Source organism: Camelus ferus, chromosome 25 (genome assembly GCF_009834535.1).
Source record: "Camelus ferus isolate YT-003-E chromosome 25, BCGSAC_Cfer_1.0, whole genome shotgun sequence".
Lineage (NCBI taxonomy): Eukaryota > Metazoa > Chordata > Mammalia > Artiodactyla > Camelidae > Camelus > Camelus ferus.
The window spans coordinates 33,200,839-33,213,588 of NC_045720.1; the positions used below are offsets into that span (position 1 = coordinate 33,200,839).

General features: G+C 45.9%; 1 protein-coding gene and 1 long non-coding RNA gene across 2 annotated transcripts in view; one reads left to right on the forward strand and one right to left on the reverse strand.

The window, feature by feature from the left end:
- The window catches only part of SDC2 (syndecan 2), a 103,856-nt gene extending 94,251 nt beyond the window's left edge, over positions 1-9,605 (reverse strand). Inside the window, exon 1 of the mRNA XM_006191965.3 lies at positions 9,031-9,605. Within this exon, the coding sequence (XP_006192027.1) occupies positions 9,031-9,090 (60 nt within the window). The 5' untranslated portion in view covers positions 9,091-9,605. The remainder of the gene's footprint in view (positions 1-9,030) is intronic.
- LOC116659895 overlaps positions 7,715-12,750 on the forward strand; it is a 50,235-nt gene continuing 45,199 nt past the window's right edge. The window contains exon 1 of the long non-coding RNA XR_004315269.1: positions 7,715-8,847. This is a non-coding gene — a long non-coding RNA (uncharacterized LOC116659895). The remainder of the gene's footprint in view (positions 8,848-12,750) is intronic.

Genomic DNA, 12,750 nt, shown 5'->3' on the forward strand with positions numbered 1-12,750 from the left:
GTGTGTAGATATATATACTTATTTAACATAACCAAGGTTTTATTATACATTGTTTTAAATCTGACTTTTTTGTCTATTATAAACAGTGTCCAAGTTATAAACACTCTTCAAATACATTTTAATGGCTGTAACATATTTAATGTATAATTAAAATATTTTATTTAACCTTTCTTCTACAATTGTACACTTATTTCTACTTTTTTAAAAACTATTGTAAGTTGGCTTCTATAAATGCATTTACCCAGCTATGATTATTTCCTTTGGAAAGATTTATAAAGATAAAACTCCTGAAGAAAACTTTCCTGGGCCAGAAATAATCAATGATGTATTCTCTCACATCACCCACATTTAGAGAAATGGCTGAGTACAGGCAGACCTCATTTTATCATGCCTCAAAGATACAGCATATTTTACAAATTGAAGGTTTGGGGCAACCCTGCATCACACAAGTCTATCAGCACCATTTTACCACCAACATTTGCTCACTTCCTGTCTCTGTGTTCTACTTTGGTAATTTGCAAAATATTTAAAACTTTTTCATCATTATTATATGTGTTTTGGTGATCTGTGATCTTTGACGTTACTATTCTAAGTGTTCTGGGGATGAACATCACCCATATAAGACAAGGAACTTAATAAGCGTCGTGTGTATTCTTACTGCTCCGCTGACCAGCCATTTCCTGTCTCTTTCCTTCTCCCTGAGATACAAGATTGGAATCAGGCCAATTAATAACCCCCCCTCAGCCTCTGAGTATTCAAGTGAAAGGAACTGTTGCCCTTCTCTGACTTGAAATCATAAGCTAGAAATGCTTATTAAGCTTAGTGAGGAAGGCATGTCAAAAGCTGAGGTAGGTCAAAAACTAGGCCTCTTGTGCCAATTGCCCAAGTTGTGAATGAATGCAAAGGAAAAGTTCTTAAAGGAAATTAAAGTGCTACTCAGATGAACACTAGAATGATAGGAAAGCAAAACAGCCTCATCACTGATACGGGGAAAGTTTAGCGGTCTGGATAGAAGATCAAACCAGACAATATTCGCTTAAGCCAAAAGTTAATCCAGAGCAAGGCACTGACTCCCTTCAATCCTATGACGGCTGAGGGAGGTGAGGAAGCTGTAGAAGAAAAGGCTGAAGCTGGCAGAGGCTGGTTCATAAGGTTTAAGGAAAGAAGCCGTCTCCATGACATAAAATACAAGGTGAAGCAGCAAGCGCTGATGGAGAAGCTGCAGCAAGTCATCCAGAAGATCCGGCTCAGGTCATTCATGAAGGTGGCTGTGCTGAACATCAGTGTAGATGAAACAGCCTTTCCTTGGAAGAAGAAGTCATCTAGGACTTGCGTAGCTAGACAAAAGAAGTCCGTGCCTGGCTTCAAGGCTTCAAAGGATAGGCTACCTCTCTCGTTAGGGGCTAATGTAGTTGGTGACTTGAGGTTGGATGAAGTTTAAATGACCACTTATGCCAAGTCTACACTGTGCTCTAAAAATGGAACAATAAGGCCTGGATTACAGCACATCTGTTTATAACATGGTTTACTGAGTATCCTAAGTCCACTGTTGACACCAACTGCTCAGAAAAAAAGACTCCTTCCAAAATATTACTGCTCATTAACCATGAACCTGGCTACCAAAAAACTCTGGTGAAGATGCACAGTGAGAGTAATGCTGTGTTCACGCCTGCCAACACAACATCCATTCTGCAGCCCTGGATCAAGGAGGCATTTCAAATTTCAATTCTTAACTATTTAAGAAATACATTCTGTAAGGCTCTGCCTGCCATTGATAGTGATTCCTCTGATGAATTTGGGCAAAGTAAATTGAAAACTTTCCGGAAAGGATTCACCATTCCAGATGTCATTAAGAACATTTGTGACTCACAGGAAGAGGTCAAAATACCAACATTCACAGGAGTTTGGAAGAAGCTGATTCCAACCCTTTGAAGGGATGACTTTGAGTCAAAGAAAGAACCCCGCTATGAAAAAGCAGGCTCAAACATGTATGTTCTGGGCCACCCTCTGGGCTGGAGCTTATCAGATGAGCCCAAGTAGTGTGCCAAGCCCCCGTCCCAACCCCCCCCCCCACCTTTAAGGGAGACAGGAAACCAGGAATGAGAGTAACAGTAACATGTGACATAGAGTGTGGATTTGCTGCTGTGTTAAAAGCGCCTACCTCTTCTGTCTCACATAATCCTAAGAATCCAGTTTAGGATATTCCATTTAACAGATGAGAAAACTGAGCACAGAGAGGTTAAGAAACTTGCCCAAGATTACACAGTCAGTGGACTCTAACCCAGACAAGTCCTACCACCAGTGCCCAGGCTCTGAGCCACTCCACCACACTGCCTGCTCATTTAGATTCTGCCGTGTTCCCCACAGCACTGACCCTGGGCTCCAGCGCTGTAGAAAGGCACCCAAGGGAAGGCACCAGCTAAAGGCCCCTCTCTGGAAACAGAGGTCAAGGCCAGAAACCCAACGAGGAGCCTGAGACCTCAGTGACTTATGCCTCGAAAAGCCCTCCATATTACATCAACAAGTCACGCTGTCTTCTATCTAGAATGAAAGTGAGTTCTGTCACATCGACTGCTCTTGATGCTAATTGGCTTGTACCAGAAAAACATGGAAAAACACTAGACATTAGATCACGAATATTCAGAGCAATGTTAACTGATTACCATCAGCTAGTGGAAGTGACTTACCCTTGTGTAATGCGAATACATTCCTTGCTCCAGCAATAAAATAGTTAAGTATTTGGCAGGAACTTAATAATCACTTATTGATTAGGTTAATCTTAACATTGCTCCAATCATACCCTGAAGCATATTAAAAATAAATAAATATTCAAGACAGGTCTTCCAGTTCACTTAATCATTTTAGTTTGGGAATCTGAGGTCCCACGGGGATTAAGATTGTTAATTACATGTCTGCAAAACCTCACTTTTGCCGTCAATGTGGTATATTTATTCCTATTATCTTTATGTTTAACAATAAATCATATAAAAATACATACTTAACTCTTACTCCTTTAGGGGGAAGAACCTGAAAAAAAAAATAACTTCCCTTTAATAAATGAGTATCTTGTTCCATATGTCATTCTTACCATGAGACCAAAGTCTTGTAATTGCACATACTCCTCAAACATCAGTACTGTTTGTATTTAATATACCTGTGTAACTCTAAGAAAGTAAACATCAAAATGCTGTGTAAAGGGCACATTTACTGCATCTTTGTGACATTTTTCACAAAAGAGATTCAACAGCAGAGGAAAGAAATGTGAAAACATGTCTTTAATAACATTTTTCTATAGCTTGGGGTCCAAAACCATGAACTGGCTCGCACACCACTGATTGGTATACCAGTTGGCCTCACTCTGCTGATTCAAATGGGAAACCTCCAATGAACTTAAGGCTTCTCCCCTTCTCCCAGTTCTACCAATTCTTTGAGATATCTGAGAAAAACAGATGCACACAGTCTATTTCAACAGTGTCCTTTTCCATTCGGAGGCAGTCATCCCTCCAGCCTTCTTGCTAAAACTAGTGCTGCCCTAGAAACACACATGTCAAACACAATGGAGATTTTTAATAGTGGGACCCACAGCTCAAATTGCTAAAAGGAGAAATCCCATGCACTTCTACCCTTAAAAAATAAAAATACTTCCTACCGCTGCCCACAGCTCCCCAACAATCCCTCACCTCCCATGCCCCTCATTCTAGATGCCCAGGGGCCCTCAAGCATGCCGTGCCGCGGGAACGCTCTCCTTCCGACGGGCTAGAATCTCAACCCAGCCGAAGGACATGGGAGGAAGCAGGAATGCACAGTGATGTGAGGTGCTGGACTTCAGTGTCTTGTTTATTCCTCATGCCAACCCTACAATGTTGGAGAAACTGAGGTCTAGAGAGTCAAAACTTGCAAACTAGCCCCAGGTCCACCCCCAGGCTGGTGGATTCATTTGACCCCAGACCACACTGCCTTCAGTGGCCAGAGCAACGCCAAGCTTCAGCAGGACAGACTGACCCCGACTGCCCAGGCCATGAGCACCTGCACTTAAATACATGCACCTGTCCTTGAATATGGGGCATCAACAGGTGTTTACCGCAGAGATCAAAGGTGTGGAAACAAGGGCCCTGTCCTCAGCAGTGCCAAACTCTAGAATGTCAGAGGGCAAAGAGGTCTTAGGAACATCATATATGACCCTCTCACTTCACATTCAAGAAAACAAAGCCAAAGAAAGAAAAAGGAAAAAAAAAAAACACTTAGTATTTTCTTTGCCTCAAGTACCATTCCTATGCTCCCTCATTTAATCCTCGAACGGTCATGTTATAAAGGCACCATATTCTAAGGGTGCAATTTGTATACACACGTTAAGTGTTTTTTCAAGTTACTCAAAGTTTTAGTATCTTGTCTAAGTCCTTACATGGAGTAAGTGGCAGAGGACCAGCATCTGAACTCAGACTTGTCCACTCCCCTGGCCCACGCCCTTCGTCTCTACTCTGGTCCCCAGGGTCACATAGCTTCTTAATGTCAGGAGCCCCAGGACTAAAACAAAATAGCATGTAATAAAGTATGTAATTAAACCAGTGGTTCCCGAATGTGGCTAATTCATTAGCATCATCTGAGATGCTTCATAAAAACACAGATCACTCTGCCCCTTTCTGGCTTCTGATTGTGTAGGAGGCCCTGAAATCTGTATTTTTAAATACTTCCAGTGATTCTGATACCCTTAGTATTCACAGGAAGAGAGAAACAACGGCTAGATCCACTGAATTTAAAGGGAATATTTAAAAGGAGAAACACTGAAGAGGTGGCTATGTCCGGGGAGCGTTCAGAACAGTGAGACCAGTGGGCGAGGGCAGAGAGACATGATGGAGAGTGACAGGGGGGCGTGGGTGGGGGATATTATGCAATATTATGGGGCATCAGATCAATCCGACAAAGGTATTTAGACTCCACACTATGATAACAAGGAAACACAAAGTGGTACAGGCTAAATCAAACAGCAGGTGAGCACCTGGGCCAGGAAAGACAACAAGGCTGTCGACATGGACCACAAGCTGGCAAGGCCCCAATATAGAAAAATCTGAAAGGGAATGCTGCCTGGATGGCCAGAATGTGAGCTCCAAGAAGACAGAGGGGCTGCCGGGTTTGCTCACGCCTTTATCCTGAGCACTTTGTCCATGCTAAATAAAGATCGTGAAATGAACAACATGCGGGTGCACTTAGAGGCCAACTGGTCCAAGAAGTCAACAAAGACAAATGGGCCAAGGCCTTCTTCAAGATTCAAATCCAAAAGTCTAGAATTAGGATGATGGCACCAGCAGAGGTGACTGACAAAGAGTGGCTTGTTTTCAGCAAAAGCTCTTCTTCATGACTTGCTTTTTTCTCTACAACTTTACTTTGGCTTCTGGTGCATGAAAGAATTAGGTGATTTTTGAAATACAGGAATGTACCATCAACAGTGGCATGAATAGCAGGTCTTCTGTCTTGGGAAGAAAATGATGGGCAAGATCTTTTAGTTTGATTTTTGGCAAATGGAGGAGAGACAATCTCATGAGAATCTAAACTCAGATGACATTCCTCACATGATCTAAGATCACCGCCAGTTGACATGCCTACAGCACAGTGGCTTAACCGGACTCCCTATAAACCTTAATGACAGAGCTGGCCAGGCTCTGTGTGGCTGGGTCAGCCTGGGGCTTTGCCAACCTGGAAGACTCCAGGCCCCCTGAAGCCTGGCAGTCAGGTCTGGAAACTTGAGAACTAGTTCTGCCCAGGGGGAAAAAAAAACTAGATAATCTTTTGAAATCCTTCCCAAACTAATGATTATTCAAGGTGCCATGTGTATAATTGTATTACACAGTCCTTCAAACGACAAGCACCCTCAAAGCTATATGTTCCAGATCCCAGAAGTAGGAGTCAGACGGTGTACTCAAATTCCTTCTGGACACCCATCTTCTGCAAGCTTAATCTTAATAAGATCTTTCCTTCTTAAATGACAGCTACCTACTCTAATATCCAACTAACAGCAACTAACAGAGAAAGAGCCCTCGTTTCTGTAAGATGCCCTAGCAAACGTAATTTAACTTCATTACTAGAACAGCCAAAATACATATATATTTTGAAGAACTGCAAGAGGTTATATGGTTCCCATTTTATCTTTCCCTCGAATGCAAACTTTCCAATGCCTGCCTTTCATAATACACTGAGAGGTAATGCGTGGGTCCAAATGATTTGACAGTTCCTTTTGATTTACGTGCATCTAGGCAAGTGTATAAAATTCCACTAGTTCAAAAAGCTTCCTTTCCTTAAACATATTTCCAGTTCAAATTACGTGTTTATAGCAGTCTGCAATGTATTACTTCTAAAGATAAACAGTCATGTAAAAAATTGATAGAAAAACAGCAGCATATCACTACTGCCACACTCGGTCAGTCTCTCCCTTCGCAGGGCTGGTGGGAAGCCTGAACGCATCGCCATGACCAGGCTCTCCCTGCTGTCTCCAGCGTCCATAAAGGAAGGGCCACCAGTCCCTTTTTACAGACAGCTCTAAGCCTTAGTTGCTGAGAACCTCTTTTTCCCCCTTGAGCCTAGTATAAAATTTAAGAACTCACTAACTGTGGACATTTTTCCTTTTTCCTTTTTCCCTTTTAAAAAAGAGAGGCTTTAAGCTCAGATGCTCACTACTTCTAATTCCCAGGAAACAGTTGCAGTTTTCAAATTAAAATGTGGAGTACTGGAAATAATGGACTATAATGGCTAAATGTTGAAAAAGTAAGTCTTTCAACTTTGCCAACATTTATGCTGCTATATATGAAACAGAGGCTGAAATGTAATTTAAATGGACTATTATTGGCCATCCCGGGCTTTGAAACAGCTTCTATTGAGGAAAACTGACTCAGTGCCTAACAAAGACTCTGCTACAGTCTCAAGTTGACTTTTTAAAAATAGCTAATCACTCTTTTGAATGATATTCCAATTACTGAAAACCGTATCTACCACAGTGAAACAGCTCACTCCAATTCTGATTGGAAATAAGAGATATTACAACCCCAAAGACACAGAGCTGGGAAGAAAGATGTCAGTAGGGACGACAGGTATAGTTCAGCCAAAAAGCTTCCTTAAGTACTGTCAGATTTAAGAAAAAAAACCCAAGGAGACAGTTTTTCTCTAGAATCTGCAAACAGTAACACTTCCTAGCAAATCCCTGAACGGGACTCAGCAAAAAGGGACCTCCTTAGCCCTGTACATATTTTTTGGCAGGTTTCTCCTGTAAATCTTTAGATAGAATTCTCCCTTTGCCCTGTTTTGCAACAAGATGAGCAATAATGTTTTTCAGAAACAAACAGAGAATCTCTCCCTTTTATGTCCAAAGAGCCAAAGTTCATAACTGGCTGGAAGATTACCAGTCCCAACAGACAGAATGACCGTTTGCCAAAGAGAAATGCCGATAAGGCTCAGAGTTCTATTTTACAGCCAGAGCACCCAAATTTTCATCTACTCTGTTCAGTCTGCAATCCTACATGCTCTCCTATCTCGCGTAAACGTTTGGGGACCTGCTAGCCCACACAGGGGCTTCGATGCCGATGAAAAATGCCCATCTGCTGCTCAGTGCCGAAGAGGTTTCCCAATCCCAAATCGCATCAACTCAAAAAAGGGGGGCGGGGGGGAGAAGAGAGAAATAGCACACCAAAGGCGAAAGGGAAAAAACTCACAAAGCCACTTCCAAAGATGACATTATTTGTCTTCGAAGAGATAGTTCAGTTTATTAGAAATGGACAAATTATATTAGGTGGCATAGGGAGGATGTAAGAGGCACTAGAAGGAACAGAAACAGCTGCACTCTCTGACCGAGGCCCCAGACCGCACTGAGGCTGCAGATGGAATTGGGGTGCTGGGGCTTCCAGCTCCGGGCGCCCCGGGTAGGGGCCGCCACGGACAAGTGGAAGCGCAGGAGGCAGTTCCCTTTAGAGGGCGCTCATTGGGCGTCATAGGGAAACAAGCTCCAACTCCCGAAACGCGCGACTCAAAGGACGAGAAACCAAGTTCCCACCGCCGAGGCCACGGAGGGAGGCTGGGTGTCCGCAGCCGGCCGAGCCGGAGAAGAGACTCCTCCGGGCCTCGATGCACCCCCGCTAAGGCCCGCGAGGGCGAGCGTGGCGGGCTGGAAGCCTCTGTCTCCGAGCAGCCTGGCGACCCGAGGCCGAGCACAGTGTCACAGGCACCCCGCCTCACCCTGCTACTGCTGCTGCACTCGAGTGCAGTCCACGCTGAAATGTCCTCCTGCCCCTAAGGGCTCGCAAGCCGCCCCCGGCCCCAGGAGGACGGGTCGCCGCAAGACCTGGATCCCAGCGGCCCACACCCTGGCATTTTGGGGGCGCGTACCGCGCAACCGCCGCGGGACCAAGGACTGAGCCTCCGCGGGTAGCGTTTCCACGTAGTGCCTGCTCCCTCGCCCCAGCCACCGGGACCATCAAACAAAAGAACTTCTGCTAACTTTCCTCTCCCAACACTCGCGGGTTTCTTAAAGGTGGACCCCATCTCCCCAGACTATGCATTCAATAGAGTAGGAAAGCTGGCGCAGGGGGATGGTGTGCGGAGGAAGGACCCCAAAGTTTCCAGGTCGTGCCTGGGTCTGGGGGAGGGCGCGGAGGGGACCAGTTCCCTCGCAGCCCTATCCGGACTTCCTCTCCCCAGCCACCGTTTGCCATTGGTCCTTCCCGGCCACGCAGCAAGACCCTCCGAGGGTGAAGAAGTTGGGAATGACTTCAGGGGCCTCTGCGGTTCGACAAAACTGAGATACTCCCGCTCTCATCCCGGGAGACCGCGGGGCAACTCTGGCGAGCGGCTCTTTTCTGAGGGAAGGTAAGGGGAGAGGGGTGGAGGAGCGAGCTCATTTGTCCCAGCAGGTCCTCGGAAGCCGAGCGCCACGTCTGGGGGTGGGGGGCATCCCCAAGGTGGCGCTCCCCGATTTCCCCCGGGCTCTGCAGACTCAGCTCGGCCTCGACACCGTAAACGGCGCGCGCGTCCCCCGCCTGACCCACTCACCGACTCCGCCGACACGCAGGCCACCAAGCCCAAGGTGAGCAGGATCCAAGCGCGCCGCATATTCCCCGGGGACCGGCTGTTCCCAGCCGCCGCTAGCAGTGAAGGAGAAACGAAGCCTCTTGCCCAGCACCCCGCGCAGCCCGCGCAAAAAGATCCGGAGCAGAGCAGCCGCAGCGACCGCGGCTCGGGCTTGGGGGCTTGGGCTCGGCGCTCGGGCGCGCTCGCTTCCTCCACCTGCGTCTGCTCCCGCCGCCCACCGCTGCGCCCCGGTACGCGGCGCCTTCTCACTTGTTGGTTCTTACACTCCCGACGCCGAGTTCTTGCTCCGGGGAGGCAGCTCTCTGGAGCAGTTCGTGCTCTGCTGTTGTTTTACTCCTCCGCGGACTCGTTCCCCGTGTCGCGGCTCAGTTTCTGATTTCTGAGGAATAAATTAGATGGCTTGAATGTAGCTGCAGCTGAAGTTTGGGGGCAGAGCGGTGGGGGCGCGCGATCCGCGCGGCTGGAGCTCCCGGAGTATCTGGAGAGGAGCGCGTCGGAGCGGGGCTAGTGGCTCCGCGGCTGCGCCCCTCCTCCTCCAGCGCCGCCGCCTCCCTCCCAGGGTCCTCCTCCTCCTCCTCCCCCTCCCCCTCTTCTCCTCCTGCTCCCTCCCCCCTCCCTCCTGAGCCTGCTCCTTCGGGCTCCTCCGCGCGTCTCGGGGAGAGGAGGCGGCAGTGTGACTCCCAGCTAAACCCAGTAGAAATTCCTACAGGATTACGCCCCGATTGGCAGCTGCGGGGACCAGTGGCCGCCGGCGGCTCCGCGCGGTGGCTGCTCTGGGTCTGCTGGTCCGCAGTCTGTGCTCCGCTCCGGTGCTCCTTCGTTTTCTGGCTCCCTTTTCCCCTCCTCTTTCTCCCCTTTCCCTTTCTCCTCCTCCGTGCTCTTTTCTTCTGTATTTTCTCTTCCCTTCAGTTTAACTTTTCTGGAAAAAGATTGGTGAGATAACGAGAGACATATTTAGCTTTTCTGCCTGAGAGAATTAGACCAGTAGCCAGAAACTGCTTTGAGAGTTGGAAAACACACGCGAAGTTTCCAGATGCTTTTGGGCAGTGTGAAATGTTCGTAAATCGCTAGTTCATGAAAATTATATTTTAAAAGAGAAGACAATAAATATAATTAACGTATGTTGAGTATTTCCCACCCTCCCTACCCCTCCCCCTTAAAAAAAAAAAGACGTGGAGAAAGATTCCCATAAACCCAAAATGCAACACTTTCAAAGCTCATAATTTCATTAAGGGCTTAAATACCATTTCTGCCTCACACACAGTTTAAGCCCCTAAGGCATTTTATAGGCTCTATTTCAGCACACGGTGTTAACGTTTGGAAGCTACAAATAGGGCAATTTGGTGAGAAATTGGATAGAGACCCTGAATAACAAGAGATTTAAGAGAACTTCAAAGAAAAGAGGGATAAAGTAATTTCTAGTTTGAAGAAAATAATGAGCCTGTATTTCCTGAATGGAAGTAATTGATCTGAAATATTTTGTTGTGAAATCCTTTTTTTCAATTCCGTGTCTAGAGTATGCTACAGGACATGGCAAATGCATACTCCCTTCCGGTTTCTAGCACTATTTTTCTCTCTGACTTACAGACTAAATGAGTTATGGAGCCAGTCTGCTCCTAGAATGCCCACTCCAGGAGACCAGAGACATTTTCTGTCTCGTTCACTGCTATATTATCATTCCTGGTACATAAAAGTACACATAAATATTTCTCGGATAAATTTTTATCTAAAACTCAACCTATGCTGCAGAAGAGTTGTGAGCTTTTATGAAACATAGATGTAGATATAGATACTAAACTATGAAAATTTTTGAACTTAGTATTAGACTACAATATAGCCATACACTAGGTGAAAATTACAGTCTCTTAATAACCTTTCACTGCAAGAAATCTCAGAGAAAAAGATTTAGACAACTGGAGAGAACTTTAGGGAACACAAAGCCTGAGACATCCAGCTCTTTGGTTTTCAGTCCCAACTACCAAGCTCCCAACAGGCAAATCTAAGGTGTTGGCAGCCAAAAGGTAATATGGAAAGCTGAAAGAGTGGGCAAAAAAGAAAGAAAAGAAGAAAAAGATCAGGAGGCTGGAAGTTGTAACAGCGGATGCTTCTGACTCCAGAGAAACTGAGCTGGCACCTGGGGGTCAATGTGGGTCGGGCTTGGTTTTGGGGAGAATGAACTGACAGTATTTTAAAGATGGATTCTTTGTGGGTTGAATATGGCTGAACATGGCCATTCCTACTTCTGCAAGGCTGCCAGTCCAAGGGCCACTGTCATCCTATAACCTGGATGAAGTTATCCTTAGCAGACCCCTGGTGCAGAAGAGGGTCCAACCACACACTCTAAGTTCCCAGCTTTTAAGGACTGAGACTTGAACCTGGGTCTATGGGTTCCCCAACCTGTGAGTTCAGAAGGATCTATTTGTGGGTTGGAGAATTTCTTGAGATGGGGAGACTTCTGAAAGGAGTACCCAAAGGACAGAGAGCAATACAAGAGAAATGCACCGAGCCATAAAAAGTCACTCTACCCAGAAAAGAAACCTAGTCTGCTCTCCAGGCTTTGGACAAGGCCACACCCCTTTTTTCCCCAACAATTGAGAACCTATCAGATAAATTAGAATTCCAATGAAAGAGGAAAATGCACTTCTCCGATGGCTCTCACGGTTGCTGCTGTTTACTGGGACATCCAACTGACAAGCATGGCGGTTGCTCTTTGATTCAGCTTGGGAAGGCAGTGATAAAAATGAATTAACAGATGCATCTGTTGAAGGAATCTCCCAGTGCACCTGAAGACATACCCTAAAACTCTTGCCGTTTATGGGACTCTCTGTGACTTGGTATTATTTTTTATAAATGGTCATGTAGCATTGAGAGTATATGTAACAAGGCGATCGTACTATTTTGAGAGTCACACAATAGCAGGCATATGATAACAAATAAATATTCAAGATCTTGAGCTCGAATGTATGAACAGGTGTGGCCAAAAGGATAATCTGATGGTGAAAATCACAAATAGTGAAAGCACTTACACCAGAGCCGACTACAAAAAAGTTACCCACGTCAAGTGCGAGTAGGGGATGTCCCCCAGGGCTGGAAACGTGTCTAAACTTGGAAATGACCAAGACCTGGGTCTTAGTCTGTTTGGGCTGCTATAAGAAAAATATAGACTGGGTGGCTTATAAACAACAAAAATTTATTTCTCACGGTTCTGGAGGCTGAGAAGTCCAAAATCAAGGCACCAGCAGATTCAGGGTCTGGTGAGAGCAGGCTTCCTGGTTCACAGAAGGCTGTCTTTTCACCATGTCCTTGTGTGGCAGAAGGAGTGAGAAGGTTCTCTGGTGCCTCTTGTAAGGGGGTTAGTCCTATCCAGGAGGGCTGTGCTCTCATGACATAAGCACCTTCCAGAAGACCCTGTCACCAAACACTGTCACCTTGGAGACTAGGATTTCAGCATAGGCATTTTGAGGGGGACACAAATACTTAATCTATAGCTGCCTATTTGTGTGTTCTGCTAATTACATTTTTTTAACTGATGAGGACCAGAATTTGGTAGAATTTTGTGGAATGTATCTCATACACTAAGTGTAGCTTGTGAGTAGAGCCAAAAGCTTCTCTGCGATATATGTTTTCAGGTCCTTCATTTGAGGACGGTGCTTTGAGGGTCATAGCAAACAGCAGAACCAA